This window comes from Mercenaria mercenaria, chromosome 11, assembly GCF_021730395.1.
Source record: "Mercenaria mercenaria strain notata chromosome 11, MADL_Memer_1, whole genome shotgun sequence".
NCBI lineage: Eukaryota > Metazoa > Mollusca > Bivalvia > Venerida > Veneridae > Mercenaria > Mercenaria mercenaria.
Window position 1 is genome coordinate 48659198 of NC_069371.1, and position 22585 is coordinate 48681782.

General features: G+C 34.7%; 4 protein-coding genes across 10 annotated transcripts in view; 2 read left to right on the forward strand and 2 right to left on the reverse strand.

The window, feature by feature from the left end:
• Positions 1 to 8453, forward strand: part of LOC123531679 (cullin-2-like) — a 50228-nt gene extending 41775 nt beyond the window's left edge. The window contains exon 19 of the mRNA XM_045312854.2: positions 1421 to 8453. Within this exon, the coding sequence (XP_045168789.2) occupies positions 1421 to 1552 (132 nt within the window). The 3' untranslated portion in view covers positions 1553 to 8453. The remainder of the gene's footprint in view (positions 1 to 1420) is intronic.
• Positions 1 to 22585, reverse strand: part of LOC123532840 (26S proteasome non-ATPase regulatory subunit 11-like) — a 286840-nt gene that overhangs the window by 77235 nt on the left and 187020 nt on the right. The window lies entirely within an intron of this gene.
• LOC123532781 (leucine-rich repeat-containing protein 46-like) lies at positions 8309 to 20696 on the reverse strand. Of its 7 annotated transcripts, none has more exons than XM_053517384.1 (9): positions 20584 to 20675; positions 18471 to 18613; positions 17283 to 17417; positions 16244 to 16331; positions 14615 to 14726; positions 13281 to 13437; positions 12246 to 12315; positions 9541 to 9728; positions 8309 to 9014 (listed from the first exon to the last, which is right to left on the reverse strand). In XM_053517384.1, exons 3-9 carry the CDS (start codon positions 17341 to 17343, stop codon positions 8851 to 8853), a joined length of 840 nt encoding a protein of 279 aa, XP_053373359.1. In that variant the 5' UTR covers positions 17344 to 17417; positions 18471 to 18613; positions 20584 to 20675; the 3' UTR covers positions 8309 to 8850. The 7 variants fall into 7 exon arrangements, with proteins under 7 accessions (XP_053373359.1, XP_053373357.1, XP_053373360.1 ...); XM_053517382.1 differs by lacking the exon at positions 20584 to 20675 and adding an exon at positions 20213 to 20534; XM_053517385.1 differs by lacking the exons at positions 17283 to 17417; positions 20584 to 20675 and adding exons at positions 17478 to 17616; positions 20213 to 20534.
• LOC123532779 (cytochrome P450 20A1-like) overlaps positions 16574 to 22585 on the forward strand; it is a 36582-nt gene continuing 30570 nt past the window's right edge. The window contains exon 1 of the mRNA XM_053517379.1: positions 16574 to 16714. Within this exon, the coding sequence (XP_053373354.1) occupies positions 16643 to 16714 (72 nt within the window). The 5' untranslated portion in view covers positions 16574 to 16642. The remainder of the gene's footprint in view (positions 16715 to 22585) is intronic.

Below are 22585 nucleotides of genomic sequence, written 5' to 3' on the forward strand. Positions count from 1 at the left end.
AGTGACTGATTGCAATGAAACTTGATAGCCCTTAAACTATCAAAGCTATTGCTTTGAAACTTGCAACACTTGTTCACCATTATAAGCTGACACTGTACATCAAGAAACTTAACTCCATCCTGCTTTTTGCAAGAATTATTGCCCCTTTTGGACTTAGAAAATCAGTTTTCTTGGTTAAGTTTTATGTTTAGGTCAGCTTTTCTCCTAAACTATCAAAGCTATTGCTTTAAAACTTGCAATACTTGTTCACCATCATAAGCTGACCCTGTACATCAAGAAACATAACTCCGTCTTGCTTTTTGCAAGATTTATGGCCCCTTTTGGACTTAGAAAATATCAGATTTCTTGGTTAAGTTTTATGTTTAGGTCAACTTTTTCTCTTAAACTATCAAAGCTATTGCTTTGAAACTTGCAACACTTGTTCACCATCATAAGCTGTCCCTGTACATCAAGAAACATAACTCTATCCTGTTTTTTGCAAGAATGATGGCCCTTTTTAGACTTAGAAAATCATGGGTAGGACAACATTTCTATTATACAAAAAAAATCAGATGAGCGTCAGCACCCGCAAGGCGGTGCTCTTGTTTACTTCAACATAATTTTTTGTATTCACTTCACTGTGTTTCCTAGTATTGTTTCATCCTGAAACAACCCCACCCACCAAATATTTCACACTCTAAAATAAACCTTCTTTCAGAATTTTTTCTTGTTAAACTTTTCATCTTTTCATGATCAACAACACAAAGGCCTAGCTTATTTGATTAGTAAATTTATGTCTAAAAAACCAGTTCATTCCATATTTTGTAGTAGTGATGCAGTATTCAGTATTTAAAAGATTTTTTTAATGATTATAATGATGAAGCTTTGTGGTTTTGGCCAAAAACTGGTGTTCCAGGGTAACTTCATTTGCTCTAACTGGCATAAGTTGTTTGACTGTAATAAATTACCAATATTTTAAATAGAAAGTTTTATGAAGCTTTGTGGTTTTGGCCAAAAACTGGTGTTCCAGGGTAATTTGAATTACAGTCAGACTTCATTTGCTCGAACTGGCAAAAGTTGTTTTGACTGTAATAAATTACCAGTATTTTAAATAGAAAGTTTTATGAAGCTTTGTGGTTTTGGCCAAAAACTGGTGTTCCAGGGTAATTTGAATTACAGTCAAACTTCATTTGCTCGAACTGGCAAAAGTTGTTTGACTGTAATAAATTACCAATATTTTAAATAGAAAGTTTTATGAAGCTTTGTGGTTTTGGCCAAAAACTGGTGTTCCAGGGTAATTTCAATTACAGTCAAACTTCATTTGCTCGAACTGGCAAAAGTTGTTTGACTGTAATAAATTACCAATATTTTAAATAGAAAGTTTTATGTCTTTGAATTTTGTTTTATGGATCGGTTCAGTTACATATTATTTCCTTTTCAGGTGATTAGTCAAGCCAAATCAAGATTTGCACCAAATATAGCGATGATTAAAAAATGTATAGAAGCCCTTATAGACAAGCAATATCTTGAACGGACTCAAAACTCCACAGACGAGTATAGTTACATAGCATAAAGTTCTCTGTGTATAATGCAAGCTTCTTCATATGGACACTGTTGGATTGGAAGGTGGCACAGACCTTGTACTTGTGATATATGTGGAACAACACTTCTTACAGTGAAATAAAATCATTTTTGGAGTAAAAACATATACACACATAATGAATTTCAGAGCTTTTTAACAGCAAAAGTTTCAGAGCTCTGTGAGACATGTATATGTAATAATGGTTTAAAGCCCTTTACTTTTTAATGAAAGCATCTTTCTTCAGATTTTTCAAACACTACTTAAGCCAATTTCCCAACTGTTTACAATGATTATGAAGTATTGCTGGTCCTGGCATCAATTCTGCAGGGTTTCGAAGTTAAGCCATGGGTACACATTGGCACTGAAACTTAATAATAGAAAATTATTTCCCAGTATTAATACACACCCTTGCTAGTATTGATGCGTTTCCAGTTTGTATTGTATCTTTAACATAGGGAGTTGCTAAAAATGACCTCTTGCAGTTCACAGATAGACTACATCCTTAACATGTCTTGAAAAATATAGTTAATTGAAAAATAACATTATATGCAGCTGCTCTCCTGTTTATGGCTTTAATGTAATTGTTATATTTTACTATGAGTTTATTATATGACTATGAATTTCTGTACTTAAATATTTATCACCTGTAATATAAATTAGTGAAAAGAAGGAAGGAAGCAGAGATTGGTCAAATGGCTCTAAACTTAAGTTGTTTAATTGGTACATGGTTTCCATTGTATGTATGCAGTATTCATTGTTGATGTTTGAAGGAGATGTAAAAAGGTTAGGAAGTTAAGCTTGTGTTACATCTTTTTACTTTTAAATAAACATCGCCACTATATTTTTACAGATCCATACACTGTTTTGCTCTTCAGCATTAGCATTTTTATGCCCCCGAAGGGAGGCATATAGTTTTTGAACCGTCTGTCTGTCGGTCTGTCAGTCTGTCGGTCTGTCCGCATTTTTCGTGTCCGGTCCATATCTTTGTCATCGATGGATGGATTTTCAAATAACTTGGCATGAATGTGTACCACAGTTAGACGACTTGTCGCGCGCAAGACCCAGGTCCGTAGCTCAAAGGTCAAGGTCACACTTAGACATTAAAGGTTATTGCATTGATGGGCGTGTCCGGTCCATATCTTTGTCATCCATGGATGGATTTTCAAATAACTTGGCATGAATGTGTACCACAGTAAGACGACGTGTCGCGTGCAAGACCCAGGTCCGTACCTCAAAGGTCAAGGTCACACTTAGACATTAAAGGTTATTGCATTGATGGGCGTGTCCGGTCCATATCTTTGTCATCGATGGATGGATTTTCAAATAACTTGGCATGAATGTGTACCACAGTAAGACGACGTGTTGCGTGCAAGACCCAGGTCCGTACCTCAAAGGTCAAGGTCACACTTAGACATTAAGGGATAGTGCATTGATGGGCGTGTCCGGTCCATATCTTTGTCATCGATGGATGGATTTTCAAATAACTTGGCATGAATGTGTACCACAGTAAGACGACGTGTCATGCGCAAGACCCAGGTCCGTAGCTCAAAGGTCAAGGTCACACTTAGATGTTAAAGGTCTTTTTTCATGATAGTGCATTGATGGGCGTGTCCGGTCCATATCTTTGTCATTCATGCATGGATTTTAAAATAACTACGCATAAATGTGTGACACAGTAGACGACGTGTCGCGCGCAAGACCCAGCTCCGTAGGTCAAAGGTCCTAAACTCGAACATCGGCCATAACTATTCATTTAAAGTGCCATCGGGGGCATGTGTCATCCTATGGAGACAGCTCTTGTTGAAATTTTGATAGTTTATGTCGTATAAGCGTTAGGCTTTGATCACTGACTGGAAAAGAATAGATTTTGATACATGAATTTGATCACCAACTGGAAATTAATAGATTTCAACTTGTGACTTTGTTCTCCTGCTGAAACAGAATAGATTTTGACATGTGACTGATCGATTTAGATACGCACATAATTGTACAAAAGGCAATGAGTGTTTTGATGACCAACTGTTTAATCCAACAGTTTTCCATGACTTTCGGCTTAATTTTGCCAGACCTTGATACCATGTAGAGCATTTTAAAGTTGTCTATGGGTGGTATTAGGCAGTTTTTGAGAGTAAAAATATTTTTAATAAACAGTGTTATGACCAGAACTGTAGTTCCTCCCAGTTTAGTCCAACGCATATGTCAGCTAAATTTCAGGGTTTTTTTACCCACCATAATTCTTTACCAGACTCTTTCTAAAACCATTTGTAATTCATTTCCATTGTATTTTGAAACATGATGCTGATTAGCTCATAGGTAGAAATTGTTGAAAAATTCAACTGACAACTGCTGAATACCTTAAATCTGGAGATGTACTGTTTAAGTACAAACTTGTGACACAAAGTGGGAAGTGGAAATGTATCAATGTAAATTTCATTGTCCACTCTCACTTGATGAGGAAGTCAGAATTAACTTGCTGAGTATTGAGTACTATGGTTAAGTTAAGATTATAATGCACGTTTGTAAAACTAAGTTATGACCTTTGTTTAGGGTACTTAAAAACTTGTACCTTGTGCATTGAAACTTAATATTGTTGCATATAGGAACCTTACCATGTGATATTGTGGCATTTTTTTTCTGAATTCATGAAAATTATTTACAGGAATGACACTTAGATGAAAACATTCACTATGATATCAGTATGAAAACTAGCTGAAGATCAATTTTTTTTCGAATCGGTTTAACAGAATGTCATGCAAATCATTTTTTAGCTGAATTTTCCGTTCATTTTCTGGAATCTTAAAAAAATAGGGTTATATTTGACAGAATAGAAAAGAACTTTAATAATTATAAAATGACTTGAACACGTTCCGAGCATGCAAAACTACTTTTAACTTATTTAGTTTTGTTACACAAGTATCAATATAGATATTTTTTAGCTCACCTGAACCAGTGGGTCAAGATGAGCTGTTGATATTGGTGGATGGTCGAGTGTCCATTTTCAACATTTTAATTTAGGCGACAATAAAATAATTGCTAGATTTTCATCTCCGCCCGCCCACTCTTCTAACCCCCCACCCCCTAAATTTTATTGAACCAAAAAAATGAAAATGTTCAACTGGGCATCGTATCTGTAAGACAAGGGAAGTAACACAGTCTATGTATCTGCATGCCGGTCCAGTACGGCGTTTACACTTGCCATATCCGGTGGTGTAATGGTAAACAAAATCAGCTGGGAATCGGCAAAGAATATCAATGGTTTTCGTAATTGTTCAGGCCCTAAAAGGCCAGAAAGTTTTATAAGATTGGTATGCCTGCCAGTTTAGCGACAACAATACCTTGCTGGATCTTTTCAACGATTTTTTATCAGGAAAATTAGATAGACAGACATCTGTTGCCGACAATGAATTCAACAGTCGCATCCGTGCCTTTTCCGGCGGAAGTAAACATGACCAAACGGAGGGTAACCCATCAACTAGACTTTCAGCTTTGGTTTCATTTCTTGGACTGTATATTAAATTTGTGGTAAATGACAATGAGTCCAGTGCAGACGCCGGGGTATTTCTGGCAAAAAACCTTTGATACCTAAAAGGGGTAAAGTAACAACCAAGAAGTAATACCTGTGTATATGTACGTTTATGTATACACATGAAAGAAGGAGTTTGATATTAATAACGACATAAATGTGCAGTAAACACATGATTTGTGATTTTTTAATCAAAAGAATACATCTGTATGGTCCCTTCAGCAAGATATAAAGAGTATGAATACATGTTCAATCATGAAACAGTCAGCTAAGAAAAATAAAAAATAAAATGTCACCCTCGCCCCCATTTTGGAAAAAATTTGGATGAAAATCTAGCAATTTATAGTGGCCTTAAACATCACCTCTCAAACTACTGGCCACAATTACACTAGACTGTAGCATGCTGGCAAGGTTCACTCTTAAGTTTGGTCAAATGATTTCTTTGACCCCTTTTAAGGGCTGCTAGAGTTCAAAACAGAAAAAACCTTTCCACAACTTCTTTTCATGAACCGTTTCATGGATCTTCTCCAAAGTTGGTCTTAAGCATACTTGTGTAGATCTCTCTCAAGTTTGTTCAAATGATCCTGCTTTGTACCTTTTAGAGCCTGCCAGATCTAATAAAAGAAAAACCTTTAAACGACTTCTCATGAACCTCTTCATAGATCTCCACCAAACTTGGTCTGTAGGATCATTGTATGGACCTCTCTCAATTTTATTTGAATGATTCTGCTTGGTCCCTTGTTTTGGACCACCAGAGCTAACATAGAAAAATGTCTAAACTACTTTTCATGAACCACTTCATGGATTTTCATCAAAGCTGGTCTACAGCTTCTAATAAGGTTCTCCCTCGGCTTTATTCAAATGGGTAACTTGACCCCTTTTAGGGGCTACCAGAGCTAAAATAACAACTGCTTTTCATGAATCACTTGATTGATCGTCATGAAGCTGTAGCATCCTTCGATTGTCGTGTCTTGTTGAACTGATTTTGGTTGACCCTTTTACAGCCAGATCTAAAAAATTTTAACAACTTGGTTTATAGAATCCTCTTTCAATTTTCTTTCAACTGGTTGTGCTTAGCCACATTTAGGTCAGACACTAGTGGGGTCGTCAGAGAGAAAATAGAGAAAATCCTTGTTACAACTTCTCATGAACTGCGTAGAAATATTATTTTATGAACTAATCTATAGTAAGTTCTAATAAGCCTCAAAAAATATAAAATCCTTAAATTGCTTTATCTCTGACAAGAATCTCTTTATGATATTTCTTTAGTGCCTTATCTTTCTGACAATGATGTGAACTCTTTACCTGGAAGTGATCTCGGGCTGACAAACAACTGTCTGAAAACTGTTGTGTAATGGTTCAGTGAAGCATATAATAAAGCATGGTCCAGGAGTGGATTTTATTAGAGGCATGTTCTAAAACCGAAAGTGGACAAGTTTATTGAAATGATTTTAACGACTGATTTTTTAAATGGAAAAATATCTTTTTTATTGTACACTGTGATTGAGTACTTTCTTCTATATATTTGATCGTGTTTATTCAGAGTTAGATTTTTTTGCTGCATTGTTTAAATGCTATCAATATCAGTGATAAAAGTGTATTGTCAAGGTCATAGAGCTTATAAGTCCGGATTTCTTTGTCATGTCTTTGTGCATTTCAGCATTTGTGTTTTTCATATTAAACTCAGTTGTTGACATTCATGATACAGTATGTTATTCATATCTTCAAGGTCAAATAGTCACGGTCTGGTGAGCGGCTAAGGGCTATTATGGCCCTCTTGTATTAATCCTGCTACCAGGGTAATCTGTTAATAATGATAAAGCCTGAACAGATTTTCTGGTATGAAAATAATAATCTCCATAATTATGTATAATTATAAGTGACACTAATTTTGTCATTTTGGTTTTGGTTTTTTTCAAACAGACTCAAGTAGTGGGTACACCACTCTATATTGTTTCTATAAGTGCTAATGTTATTATTTTATCTATGAAAATGTTTTATATCAATGTTTATTTGTGATTATTTTCAGACATGAGACTTTGTGATATTTGGTTATATGAACCATACATTAATAACTGTATACAATGCTGATGTCAATTGTTATTAAGTTACTTTTCCCCCCCAAGACATAAAAAGCTTTAAGCATTCTGTTATTGGAAAAGCTTTAGCACTGATATAACCGACTTGTAAGACTGTTTACACTTTCAGTATGAAAGATTTTTATCTGAATTTTTAAGTACCCCGTATTATCAGATAATTTACAAAAACTTACTGATCAGTGTGAAGCAGGCCTTTTTTCTCACCTGTGTGAGTATTTTGAATAAAATAGTAGTGTAAGTTTACCTTATCTTACTCTGTTTGCCTCAGTTCATGTTATGGACTTCTTTGTTTGAAGTGAGTGCACAACTTTGCCATATACAAAAAAAAACATGAAAGCAACATAAGAAAATGGCAATAAAATCTACCATCGATAGAATCCCACCCTCCGATTGAGATATGTCCAGATACATTCTGGAATCTTGTTTTTAGACAAATTTCGGCTTCAGTTTGAGATATGTCCCAATACGTGGTAGAACCGTGTTTTTGGACAAATCTCGCCCTTGGTTAGAGGTTTTGTCCAAATATATAGCAAAACCTTGTTTTTGGACAAATCTCAACTTTGGGATTTCCTTTCCCGCAGCTTGTTGGTGTTGTAGGTTTATTTTTTCTCAATAATTGTGTATAAGTGTACATCATGGAATTATATCTAGATACTTTGATACAGGAATTGAATGGGATAACTAGTCTTAAGTCTGCTTTTTTCTCTCTCTGTGATGTTCATATATGACAGACAAAAGGATTATGTTTTAGTTAATAATTCAACAAGTATTATTAGTTACACTGCTTGTTGGTGACAGGATACGGGATATACGCTGTCGAGGAAATCCATATTCGCTCGAGTCTGATATGGATTTTTGAGGCAGCGTATATCCCATATCCTGTCACCAACAAGCTGTGTAACGATTTTATCTTGCCGACTACCCTTTACTTGCATGCTATAATCTAATATTTTGTAAAGTAACAAAGCAACAGCCATTTCTTAAAATCAAAATTCATATCTGAAATGTACTAGCAGGATATGGAATATATCCCGTCTCCACGTGACGTCTATTGACCAATAGAAATGCAAGAAACTTGTAGGAGGCAAGATAAATGATGATAAGGTGTATTTAACAAAACGGAAGCTTTTTAAATATTTATAATTGCATAAACTTTCACCTAACAATTTTTGCAGAACAACAGTGCTATCAATAACTTATATCAACAACATATTATACTTTTTCAGTTCTTAACATGTTTTCTATGAAAATAAATTGATTGAAAAATGTTTTTTCAGTTTTGTCATCATTTGCAGTCCAAGCACATCTTTAAATTGCAGATTTCTCCTATTCAGTAAGCATTAGAAATACAGTGCTTCAAAAAGACCAAGAAAAGTCCATTTCATTACTAAATAAAAAGGTGGGGGACCCAATATGTCAATCAGCAATTTCATGTGATTATGTCCTTTTGTATCCTTCAGCCGTAACAGAAAATTCCTTTTTCCTAACTTAACACAAACCAATTCTGGCATAAATAGCTGTCCATACATTCACAATAGTTGATTGTGAGGACATCAAGGCTGATGGCAGAGTAAACAAACTTTCACATTATGACCTTGTATTCCACATATGACCTTGTAGTTGACCTTGAACTAGGTGAATTTAAATACTGATGATGTAATGAACATTCACAATACATGTGACTTTGAAGTTGACCTTGAACTAGGCGGTACATTCCAGCTGATTCTGAGGTCGTCTAGTTGAGATGTATGAGCTTTATGCTCTCTGAGAGCATCCTCCGCACGCCCCTGTGATCTCAACATCATTTCTAAAGACATTGTCTGAAAACTCTCTGTAAAACAAAATACGTAATTAAGCATTCTAGTACTTAAATATCATTAGTCTGATAAAAAAAAACCTGTAATACAACAAAAACAAACATGGTGCATTCAACAAACATATTAAGGCTTACCATCACCACTGTCTCAAAATTAATTACTTTGTCAAATGTACCACTTACATGGAAATACAGCATCGGCATTTAACAAAAGAACTTCTAAAGGAATATCAATATTTCTTTCAGTACATGAAATTATATGTTATAATTATGTAACAAATAACCATACATTAACAGACAGTGCAACACCAGTATCCTGAACACACATCTTGTTGATATGAATTTTAGTGATGAAAAGCATTCAATTCTTAAAAGTAATCAAATACAGATAAACAAAAAGTTAAAAGGACATTTTATAGTTACATCTACATAAATTAAATTATGTTTCAAGTTTTTCTTTTTAATTAAAACATAAATTTTCCCTTTTTAATAATTTTAATACTTTCGTACTGTTAATAAGGCTACATGATGAAATTTTTACCAAACTTTCCATGTCCATTATCCTGTCCTGTATTATCAACTAGGTCTTCACTGTCGTCATCGTAACCATCATCATCACCATCATCATCATCATCTGGCACATCTAGTCCAACTCCTCGCTTCTCTGAATTTGTTATTGCACATAAATCTAACTGCTTTAACTTTGGAATATCATGGATCAAGTTTAATCTGAAATTTGCAAAAATACTATTCATTTGCATTGTTCTACAAAAATGTATGGTTATGTTCTTCATGAAAAAACAACTAAAACTGTGAGCAAAACTTTAAAAAAAGACGACATAAACAATATTCAATCTAACTGGCCCTAGCTGTTATTATTTTAATTTTGCATGTCTGGATTAATTCTGTATGTTTGGATCAATTCTTTTCTACAGTGTAGAATCTGATTTAAAATTCTTTTTTAGCTCACCTGTCACAAAGTGACAAGGTGAGCTTTTGTGATCGTGCGGTGTCCGTCGTCCGTCCGTGCGTCCGTAAACTTTTGCTTGTGACCACTCTAGAGGTAACATTTTTCATGGGATCTTTATGAAAGTTCTTCAGAATGTTTATCTTGATGATATCTAGGTCAAGTTCGAAACTGGGTCACGTGCCATCAAAAACTAGGTCAGTAGGTCTAAAAATAGAAAAACCTTGTGACCTCTCTAGAGGCCATATATTTCACAAGATCTTCATGAAAATTGGTCAGAATGTTCACCTTGATGATATCTAGGTCAAGTTTGAAACTGGGTCAGGTGCCTTCAAAAACTAGGTCAGTAGGTCTAAAAATAGAAAAACCTTGTGACCTCTCTAGAGGCCATATATTTCATAAGATCTTCATGGAAATTGGTCAGAAAGTTCACCTTGATGATATCTAGGTCAAGTTCGAAACTGGGTCACGTGCCTTCAAAATCTAGGTCAGTAGGTCAAATAATAGAAAAACCTTGTGACCTCTCTAAAGGCCATATTTTTCAATGGGATCTGTATGAAAGTTGGTCTGAATGTTCATCTTGTTGATATCTAGGCCAGATTCGAAACTGGGTCACGTGCGGTCAAAAACTAGGTCAGTTAGTCTAAAAATAGAAAAACCTTGTGACCTCTCTAGAGGCCATACTTGTGAATGCATCTCCATAGAAATTGGTCAGAATGTTCATCTTGATGATATCTAGGTCAGGTTCGAAAGTGGGTCACGTGATTTTAAAAACTAGGTCAGTAGGTCAAATAATAGAAAAACCTTATGACCTCTCTAGAGGCCATATTTTTCATGGGATCTGTATGAAAGTTGGTCTGAATGTTCACCTTGATGATATCTAGGTCAAGTTCAAAGGTGGGTCAGGTGCCTTCAAAAACTAGGTCAGTAGGTCAAATAATAGAAAAACCTTGTGACCTCTCTAAAGGCCATATTTTTCATGGGATCTGTATGAAAATTGGTCTGAATGTTCATCTTGATGATATCTAGGTCAAGTTCGAAACAGGGTCATGTGCTGTCAAAAACTAGGTCAGTAAGTCTAAAAATAGAAAAACCTTGTGACCTCTCTAGAGGCCATACTTGTGAATGGATCTCCATAGAAATTGGTCAGAATGTTCACCTTGATGATATCTAGGTCAAGTTTGAAACTGGGTCACATGCCATAAAAAACTAGGTCTGTAGGTCAAATAATAAAAAAACATTGTTACCTCTGTAGAGGCCATACTTTTCATGGGATCTGTATGAAAGTTGGTCTGAATGTTCATCTTGATGATATCTAGGTCAAATTTGAAACTGGGTCAACTGCGGTCAAAAACTAGGTCAGTAGGTCTTAAATTATTAAAATCTTCTGACCTCTCTAGAGGCCATATTTTTCAATGGATCTTCATGAAAATTGATCTGAATGTTCACCTTTATGATATCTAGGTCAGTTTCGAAACTGGGTCATGTGCGGTCAAAAACTAGGCCAGTAGATATAAAAATAGAAAAACATTGTGACCTCTCTAGAGGCCATATTTTTCATGAGATCTTCATGAAAATTAGTGAAAATGTTCACCTTGATGATATCTAGGTGAAGTTGAAAACAGGGTCACGTACCTTTGAAAACTAGGTCAACAGGTCAAATAATAGAAAAACCTTGTGACCTCTCTAGAGACCATATTTGTCAATGGCTCTTCATGAAAATTGGTCAGAATTTTTATCTTGATAATATCTAGGTCAAGTTTAAAACTGGGTCACATGAGCTCAAAAACTAGGTCACTATGTCAAATAATAGAAAAAACGACGTCATACTCAAAACTGGGTCATGTGGGAAGAGGTGAGCGATTCAGGACCATCATGGTCCTCTTGTTTTTCAAAGCATTATGATAAGTAAGACAAGAGGATCATGATGGCCCTAGATCGCTCACCTGAGTTTCAAGAGCTTAAACAGGCTAGGGAATGTGCAACTTTGGAAGAAGACTATAATAAGCTCCAGCTGTTGATGGTTCCAGATTGGATTTCTTGGTTGAGTCAATCCACAATATCAAATCCCAATGATCAAGTCAAATTCCAATTCCAAAAGTTGAAATCCACTAATTCTTATCCCAAAGAAATAGTCCTTTTGACACAAACAACAAAATTTTGTGTCCACAAGAGTAAATGCTGCTACACTAACTTCAATGGGCATGCTTGCCTGTTTCTCTAATTAACTCTAATTAACATAACAGTTTGTTATCATACTAACTAAATGGGGGTCTTACCTGTAATTTGGATATTTTGTACATGGATTTCCTTGCAGGTTAAGAATGATCAAACTTGAAGGAATTTCATCTGAGAAATAATAATATATAATCTGTGAGAAAAACTTTCAGAAATGCCGACTGTTGAAAAAAAATTGTCACAATATAAAATCATAAATATTCATCAAGGACCAATACTCAAAAGATTTTGTGCTTGTATCAATCCACATATTAATTAAATCCTAATATACAATTTCTACTCATTTACAGAAGCTGAAAACCATAAATTCATATCCCATGAAATAGCCGTTTTGGCAAAGACCATAAAATTTCATGCCCATGAAAGATGATTTCACAGTATATAAATATCTCATTCAAAAGAAATAGCTCTTATTGACACGCCCGGCCCTAGATTTTTTTGGCAGCAAAGTGTGAAAATGTCTATACATGTATATCCTTATTTACAGAAACATAACTGTGGTAACATACAGAGCCAGGCATTTAAAGCTGGACTGATGTATAGAAAAACTGTTTTTGTTGGGTCTCTGAGGCCGATTCAGTCTAGGTTGAAGGCCTCTATGAATATCCTCAACGGAAACCACTTGAAATTTATAACAGGACCCATATTCAGGAGGCAGACTTGTTCAATGTGCTAATTTACATTCAGCCGTGATAGAGAAAAAAAATAAAATTTAGCATTTTGAAGTGAGCCTTTAAATGCTGATGAATATACCATCAGAAAGCTTTTACTTTCACAACTGACAACAGGTTGCAGATTGCAAATAGAAAGTAACAGTAAAATGAGCCATGCCATGAGAAAACCAACATAGTGGGTGTGCGACCAGCATGGATCCAGACCAGCCTGCGCATCCGCGCAGTCTGGTCAGGATCCATGCTGTTCGCTAATAGTTTCTCCAATTCCAATAGGCTTTAAAAGCGAACACCATGGAGCCTGACCAGACTGCGCGGATGCGCAGGCTGGTCTGGATCCATGCTGGTCGCAAACCCACTATGTTGATTTTCTCATGGCAGGGCTCAAATCATGTTTAGCATTACCTTTGTCTACTTTAGATATCTGGTTTTCTGACAAGTCAAGGAATATTAGTTTGCGTAAATGTCTCAGGTTCTCTATTTCTCGAATTCTGTTGTTTGCAAGTGTAATAAACGTGAGATTTTTCAAGCACTCCAAATTCTGTATCTTTTCTATTCTATTCTGAAAAGAAAATAGATCATTCAAGACAGGAATATCTTGCATAAGCCGACATTCAATATAACATTATGTATATCTTAATATAAAACTGTTTGTTTGTTTGTTTGCTTTAGGTTTAGGCCTAAAAAAAAATTCTTTGTTTCCGGTAACATGCTAAAAAAAATTAGGGTAGGTAGGTCGGAATTTTTTTTTTTTTTTTATTTTTTTTTTATTAAAGGAGACTTTTCAGAAATTATTTTTGTGTCAAAAAATGAATGTAAATAAGGGGGTAATGCCTTCAGAGCATCAGTAAGTTGATTTCTATTATCACTGGACATGTTTAAAGCATAAAAAGTGCAGTTTTGCAACTTCTTGTTAAAAAGTTGAAAAAATATTCTCCAAGGCCATAAAAACATTTAGGGTCGGGCCAAAAATTTAGGGTAGGTCGGGATACCGGAAACAAACAATTTTTTTTTTTATGCCTTAGCACCATTTTTCAACAGTATTTCAGTTATAAATAAACAGTGGGCAGTTAGCTTAAATTATTATTAATAACAAGTTATCCTAGATGCTGTACCAGTATTTAAATGTTCTCAACAAGTAACTGCCAACTTCCCCTCATGAATCAGAGGTGGAGGACGAATTATTTCAGACACAACATCTTTTATCAACTGTCACTGAGAATATACACCTATCCCCAGGATACAACTCACAACTCTGTGATCCGTAGATATGTGCTCCCCCTACTGAGCTTAGCCAGCGGAATATAAATATGAAACTGATTTTATCAGTAACTGTAACTTTGTTCATACAAAACATGTGCATATATTGTCAAATCACTAGGATGTATATTTTCTAATGAAACTGACAAGTCAGATACTGAAAACAAAACTGTCCAATTATATTCTCTGTTAAATATTCGGTGTGTCAAGAAGATCAAATACTGTAAGTACAATGTAGAGAATCTTTGTGACATATTAAATAATTTTCCAAAATATATTAACTGCCTGGTGAAATCATCTGTGATGCCAAAGACTTAAGTGTCAGGAGTTTGAAAGCATTTGCCCAGAAGTTTCTGAGTAATATGCTTACATGTAAAACATTTGTGAAGTGGACAGTCACACTGTAATAGCTCTAGACTATGTGAAAAAGTCAAACTAAAAATCATCTTATTGTCAGAAGATATGAATATAATACTTACACTTTGTAGGTAGAGATTTGTGCACTGATCACCCAGCAACTCTAGGCTGTCTATTTCTCCAATCTTTTCTCTGTCCAATCTTAGATGTGTAATTTTGTTCAATGCCTCCACACTGAAAATTCAGTTATTTATAAGAACTATTTAACTTTTAGCCTGCTGCCAGCCAGTGATCTTGCCTTTGCGAGACCAGCCTACACATCCGTGCAAGCTGGTGCTGTGCAGGCACTGTTCGCTATTCAGTCAGTAAACTTTCAGTGAACACCCCTTCGATTAATAAATGGTACTGCCCAAATTGAATGACAGACCAGTCCATTTTAGAAATTTAGCAGGGTAAACGTTAAATAAGCCTCAATTAATATGCAACAGAATTAATATTTATGCTACAAATTTAAGTCAGACATTGTTCACATTTTCAAATATGAATTTTCTTGGGTCTAATATATATAATTATCTTTAAGGACCTGTGGCCACTATAACAAATACGTAGATCAATCGCCATCAACAAAATTATAAGTAGGATCAGTTCTAGATATGTTTAAGGAAATATCACTGAATGCCAGGGATTCTTTAATGTTAAATAGCTTAGAGAATTAATTTCAGAAATAATGGAATTAAATTATGTGGAAAAAAAATTAGTTTATTACCATACGCCTGTAAATTGTTAATTTTATTTACACCTGTAAAAATAATTAGAGTCACACACTTAATAAGAGCTGTAAAAAATGAATCATGTCACATGTAAGGTGTAACAAAATTAAATGACATGTATTTTAATGCCTTTCGTATCTTTAATACAACTCATCATTTCATATGAGCATGCCTGAATGTACCAGTTTGGTCAATATTGAACTCAAAACAGTTAGCAAAGCTCCCCTTTTGTATCTTAACCTTGCAAGAAGGAGACAGCAACCTTAAGCTACAGTCACACATACGGATATGTCCGTGCGTTGAGGTACGGTGTGGATGGGATTGGTCTGTGGGGGAGGAGACACGGATAAGTACAAAGCAGTACGTCTTAGTACGGGAAAATATTTTGAGAAACTTGGAACAAAAAAAAATACAGCACGCGAATAAGTACGGATAGGTATGGCGTACTACGCTGAAATACGTTTTACTGCGCCTGGCAACTTGCCCAGCGCACGGACGGGTCTGCGGTGAACTACCTACGTTGAACTAAGCTTAAGTACGGGCAGCCTCGGATAATTACGTTCAGCTGCGTCAAGGTATGTTTCAGTACTGATAACTACATTTTAGTACGTTTAACTACGGATGAAAAAGTTTCAACCAAGTTGGACTAAAGTCACGCTCAAACGGCTACGGATCGCTCAAACTTTTGCGCATGTTCAAAAGTTAGAGAAACATGCAAGTTTGGGAAAAGTCTTGAATACGTTTTGACCAGGTGTTGGTACGGAATGATACGGATTACTACTTTTAGGTACGGCTCAGGTATGGATCGATACGGATTACTACATTTCTATCCGTGGCTAGACGCAGCTATCCGCGCCGTATGTGTGACTGGGGTTTTAACCACATGGACAACATGGTTCCTTAGTACAGCTTTACTTCAAAACTAAAATGTCAATTACATACCTACAATTTTAAAAGGAAATGTATATAATATCAGCTTACATTTTATCCTGGTCCCATTTCTGTGCATCTGGTGGTAAGTGACGTTTACAAATGAGATGAAGTGATAACCTTACTGCCTTCTCTTCAACTGAAATAGATTCTTTGAATTGTATACCGTTTTAATCCAACTAGTAAACGCTTTCATCTTAAAATACATAATGTATAAAATGGTTTACAAATAAGTATTTAAGTACAGATTGAAATGAAGTGATCTGAAACTTTTAAAAATGCTGTGTTACCCTGAAATTCTTGTTTTTCCGTATATTCTTCCATTTGCAAGCCTTTGTTTGATTCAGCGTTACTAACAAGCGTCGCATCAACATTGAACAAAATTTGCAACGTAGATTGTTTATGAACAATATTTGGGCATTTTTTGCAGTGACAGTACAATAAAACAGAATGCTTGCATTCGCAATATTTGCTGTAACATTTGTTGGTTCATTAATTGGTGTTGTCGCCTATCTGTATCCGGTAAGAATTTCATATTGTGGTTTTGAAATAAGTTTTCGCGACGATTTTTTGCTTCCGCACTAGGTCAGACTCTCTTATACTAGTTATAGTCTCAATTTTTTGACTGCAAAGACTGACATTTACCGTATGTCTGCCTTTACATCTCAAGTAGTTAGGATAAAGACTATGGTGAAATCAACGCAATTTAAACTTCATGATTTATGGTTTTCCATACACATTTTTCACTAATGTGGTTATTTTTCACTAGGAAAACATAAACAATGATTTAAAAATGCGAAAATATAAACAAAAGTGGAGCACTTTTAGAATCTGTCCGTAGGTAAAATCTGCATAATTTGCAATATCCAGTACCTGTATGGTTTATATAAAGGTAAGGCTTTTTTAGTTTGTATATTTCATAATTGGGGGGCTGCTGCCCCCCACACCCCCCGCATTTTCTAAACCTGGCGAGGAAAATATATCCATGCTACCATATCGATAAATAAAAGAATGCCCAAATAACAAGAATAGCTACGGACAGATTCTAAAGTCTAGCCACAAAAGTTAAAAAATGGCATGTTAAACGTACCATAACACCTTCCGTACTGGTTTGGAAAAAGTATCCGGACTGGACCAGTTTCCGGACACATGTAATAACCGCTTTATTTCAGCGTTATTCATGTAATTGTTTCATCTAGATCATTTGGATGTTTTTTCTTCATGTCTACAACAAACCACTATATTACAAGGCTGTATAATGTTAGGTTTTATGATGATACCTCACCTGTCAGTGTGTTTACAAAACAAATTTCTGTCTTAATGGGGCATGAAGATAGCATTGCGCATGCAGGGTTGGCCGGAATATCCTGTGGATGGGAATTCCCATCGGTATTTACCGGAAATTCCCGTACTGGAAAATACTCCTAAAATTGCAAAAGGTGGGAAATACTGCAAAAATGACTCCAAATTCAAAGAAAATTCTGCTTTTTTTATGACAAAAACATCAAAAACTATGTGATAATTATTATTTAAATGAACACTTGCATGAGAAAAACACATAAAAGTACTTAGCACATGTATGTATATAATATAGCTCACTGTAGAGAAATGTATTTTCAGTTTTACATTCTTGGCAATGCAGTTTCCAACTTGATACTGGCATTTTGTGGAGAAAGTGATTTGACTGTTAGCTCACAGTTTAAGTATGCAGCACCTGACCCTGATACAGTCATTCTTCCAAAAAATGTTTGTCATCCGGATAAACTTATTGAATTAATCAAAGGAGAATTAACTTTATTAGCTGATCGATCAAGTAAAGTGAAAACAAACAAAGAAGATAACGAACAGCATCATTTTGATGACATAATTCTAAAAACAAGGAAGAAGAAAAATCCTCAGAAGGTCCATTAACACAAAAATCTCTGGCAGCTAAAACAATTATAGACAATAACATTGTTCTTGTTCCTCAAATGAAGGCTTTTATGGTAAAAGGTACAAAAGATAAGAAACATTCTGTTACTCTGTTTCCAGAAAAATGCACTTGTCCATCTACCAGCAGATGCTATCATATTTTGGCAGCCATGATGGCAATAGGAATGCCAATACCAGAGGATAAAAAGGTGTATAACTTAACACAATTAACTGCGTAAAAATTGCCGCTCAAAACAACAGAAAAAATGTGGAACAAAAAAGGGAAGAAAGGGTGACACAGACTTTGAGACAGCAATAATTCCTGCGCCAGATTCAGTTATGAAATCAGTAAATAAAAGTGACTTACCGGTAAATGAAACACCAATGAATTCGAAACATGCCGACACAATGAAACACAACACAAATGTAAAAAAGGCGCTGTTTGATGATTCAGTGCCCAGCACTCCAAAGTCTGTTGTGAACAGTACACCAAAAACACCTAAATCAATTCTGAAAAATACCAACATTCCAAAATCCAGTGACAGGAAGCGAAAACTGCATTTTAAGAAAGGAGACAGTATTAAGATACCAAAATTAGACACTGACCTATCCATTATTAATCAGAACAATGATTTAGTTGAGTTAGAATCTAGTCGCGACGAAAGCACTGAATTACAAGAAACATCAACATGGTGGATTGAAGACCTACAGCTTACATTGGGGGATAAATCAGCTATTACAGAAGGGGGCAAATTAAATTCCCATCATATGGAAGCAGTGAACAAACTTCTTAGAAAACAAGTGGGAAATTCTGTCAATGTATTTAGTGACAAAGAAAATCGCTGGAAGACTAAATTCCCCCTTGATCCAGTAAAACAATCACCAGCATGTCAAATTCATCACACCCATAAAGATCACTGGGTTGTTTCTATGTTTCGCAACAATAAAGTGTATTTGTTGGACAGTTTAGGTAATGATAGAATGTTGACAGAATTATACCTGATGGACTGAAAATACAAATGTGTCAAATCTATGGTAGAGATGAAAAGTCCTTACATATTAATTTACCTAGTGTAATGAAACAAACAAATTCTCTTGATTGTGTTTTTTTTTGCAGTAGCATTTGCTACATCTTATTGTCTAAGAAAATCTCTTTGTTTTGATCTAATCTTTGATATAACAACGTTTCGAAGACATTTGATACAGTGTTTTGAAAAGAAACAAATGACAGAATTTCCTTTGACAAAAAAGACATTAAGTATTCGGCGGAGAAAAAATTTAAGAGTAGTAGATGTAGAACAATACTGCATTTGTAATATGGCAGCATGTATTGCTAATATGGTCCAGTGTGATCAATGTCTATGTTGGTATCATAAGTTTTGTGTAAATGCACCATCAGACATTTCAAGACTTGATCAAGACTTTAAATGTGGGTTATGTTAAGAAAGTTATGTATGTGATATTATGTTATGTATATCTGAATAATGATTTCTTCATGTAGAATTATGTTTTTTGTATGACTGTCATATAAATATATAAATATTATTATGCTTGTTAATTTATCCTATTGTTTAAAAAAGATGATATCAGAGTAAAAGAAACCAGAAACATTTTCTTTTCTTGTCTTATTTGAATATACATTTGTATGTCAAAGTGTTAGTAACTCACCTTTAATTTAATACCCTTATAGTAATTATTACTAATTTCAACTATTAGTAATAATAAAATTTAAATGAGAATTATGGTTATAAAGTATTCAAAAATTATTTACAACAGTTACTATTGAGAAAAACTATTAATTAATAAATAATTAACTAAATAAATAAATGAACAAAAATAATAATTACAAATAATGATGATAATTATAATAATTACTATTATTATTAGATTTTTATCATTATTACCTCATATTATTATTTTTAATTGTAAATACTGTAATAATTTTAATATTTTATAAACCATAATTCTCATTTAAATCTTGGTCTTTAAATATAATACAAAATCAGTGACATAATAAAACCATAATCAGTTCACTCAACCATCCCTTATAACATTCAAACCTTTTGTTCTTTATATATAGTGTCTGCAAAATCCAATACCCTTCTTTACCTATGTTGTCTGCAAAATCCTTCTTTAAGTGAATAGTGTCTGCAGATCTTGTCTGCAAAGTATACCATCCCAGTTTTCGCGACGATATTTTTGCTTCCGCACAAGGTAAAATGTATTAAAGTCAGATCGTTCATTGACAAATGACCATTTCACATACAATTCACGAACAGTTACAGAACATCACTTTTTCTACAACAGTTTTCAGAAAAAGTCTATCACAGCATAGGTGTAAAATTCCACTAGCCGGCTCCATTTGGCGAGCAAAGGCAGGATAGGACAGATGGACCTTGCTCTATACACTCCAGCAACCCATCAAGTGCTTTTTACATTGTAACTTATCCAAAATTTAACAAATAAACGATCTGAATTACCTCACGAAAAATGATAACCTCTGCGTCGGTAGACACTTCGTAATTCAAATGCACAACAATATTGATAAGGAAGTGTCTAGAGGTACGGATCCGTACCCCTAGACACTTCCTGTTGATTAAGTGCACGCTAGATTATGATTATTATTATGCAGATTTGACAATAAAAACGAGTTAATGTTATTTTCTCGTACTTTGTTAGCGTCCAAACAATTAATCCAACATTTGTAGTTATAATTTAAAAAGCGATAGGGTGGTGGAGATGACAAAAAAGGTTTAAAGAAAAAGAAAGACATCTTGCCAAGTAAAGAAAATATAAGCAAAAAGATTACTGTTAAACAAAAAGGAAACTTAGTGTACAATTTTTGAGAATATTTTTGTCTACTGTATGTGTGTTCATTATTTGCAATTTGTTTATTGTTCATAATATTTTTATAAATCATCAAAGTGGCAGTATTAACCCTTAGCCCGCTAAATTTTTGAAATGGACTGGTCCATCATTCAATCTGGGCAATATCATTCATTATTGGAAGGGGTGTTCACTGAAAATTTACTGACTGAATAGCGAACAGTGCAGACCATGATCAGACTGCACGGATGTACAGGCTGATCTTGGTCCGCACTGGTCGCAAAGGCTGAAACACTTGCCGCCAGCAGGCTAAGGGTTAAAAGAAAGACCTTAAGTTAGTTGTAGTTATATGAGGGCAAGTGACCGTTCACTAAGGGCGAGTAGATTTTACTGGCTACTAGTTCTGCAGGGCGAGTGATGGAACAAATATTTTACACCCCTGCACAAGTTGATCTAGTTTAAATGCCAAGCTATCCAGTAACAGAATGCCTAGTTTGCATAATAGCCATCCTGTCACTGGATGTCTAGCGTGACCTCTAGGGATGTTCTAGGCATCTTGTAATCAATTTGTTTATGAATTAAGTATTCGTTTCATTATTGACATAATGTGCTATAATTTATTAAAAAAATTAAAATTAGTAGAGGAATATATTAAACATCAATCTGTCACTGGTTAGAATGGTTTCTATTTACCATACTACAATCATGACAATAAAGCATATTGATTAACCCTTAGCCTGCTAAATTTCTTAAATGGACTGGTCCATCATTCAATTTGGGCAATACCATTTATCATTCAAAGGGGTGTTCACTGAAAATTGAATGACTGAATAGCGAACAGTGCAGACCATGATCAGACTGCACGGATGTGCAGGCTGATCTTGGTCTGCACTGGTCGCAAAGGCAGAATCACTTGCCGCCAGCAGGCTAAAGGTTAAACATCTATAGATCGAAGCATCCTGTCAATTCATACAATGTCCTGAACACCAAAATTCTACTGAATTATCTTATCACACATTTATTTCTTGTGAGTATTGACAAGTAAGAGCAGCAGAAAAATTTTGAAAATAAAGACTCTGAATTTTATTTTTCATTTCCATTTTCAGAAAAATATGAAAGGCAGGCCCTTAATACAAGAAAAGAAAAAAAAGAAATCTGGCCTAATAAAGATATACAATTTTTTTTTGGTTTAAACATATTTTATTTTGCAATATTTTTACAACATGATTACAAATATACAATAAAGGATTGGACAGGAAGCTTTATAAGCTTAAGGTTGTCCTCTCCCTAAAATAGAAACCATTCTAACCAGTGACAGATTGATGTTTTATTCCTCTATTAATTTTTAATTTCAACAGTGGCAGATTATTGTAAACAAAATCTTTTTTCGAAGAATAACCTTAGAACCTTGTATAAAGATTATTTTAAAAATTATAGAAATGTTCTGTAACCTCTCTGGCATTGTCAGTAAAGCTCCAAATTATTTATTTGAAAACATGAGACAGGTTTATTTTAATAACTTGAATCTTGGATCAGAGTATTTATTTACTGTCATGACCATGGAAGAAAGTTAAGGCGTAAAAAAAAAATTGTTTGTTTCCGGTATCCCGACCTACCCTAAATTTTTGGCCCGACCCTTAATGTTTTTATGGCCTT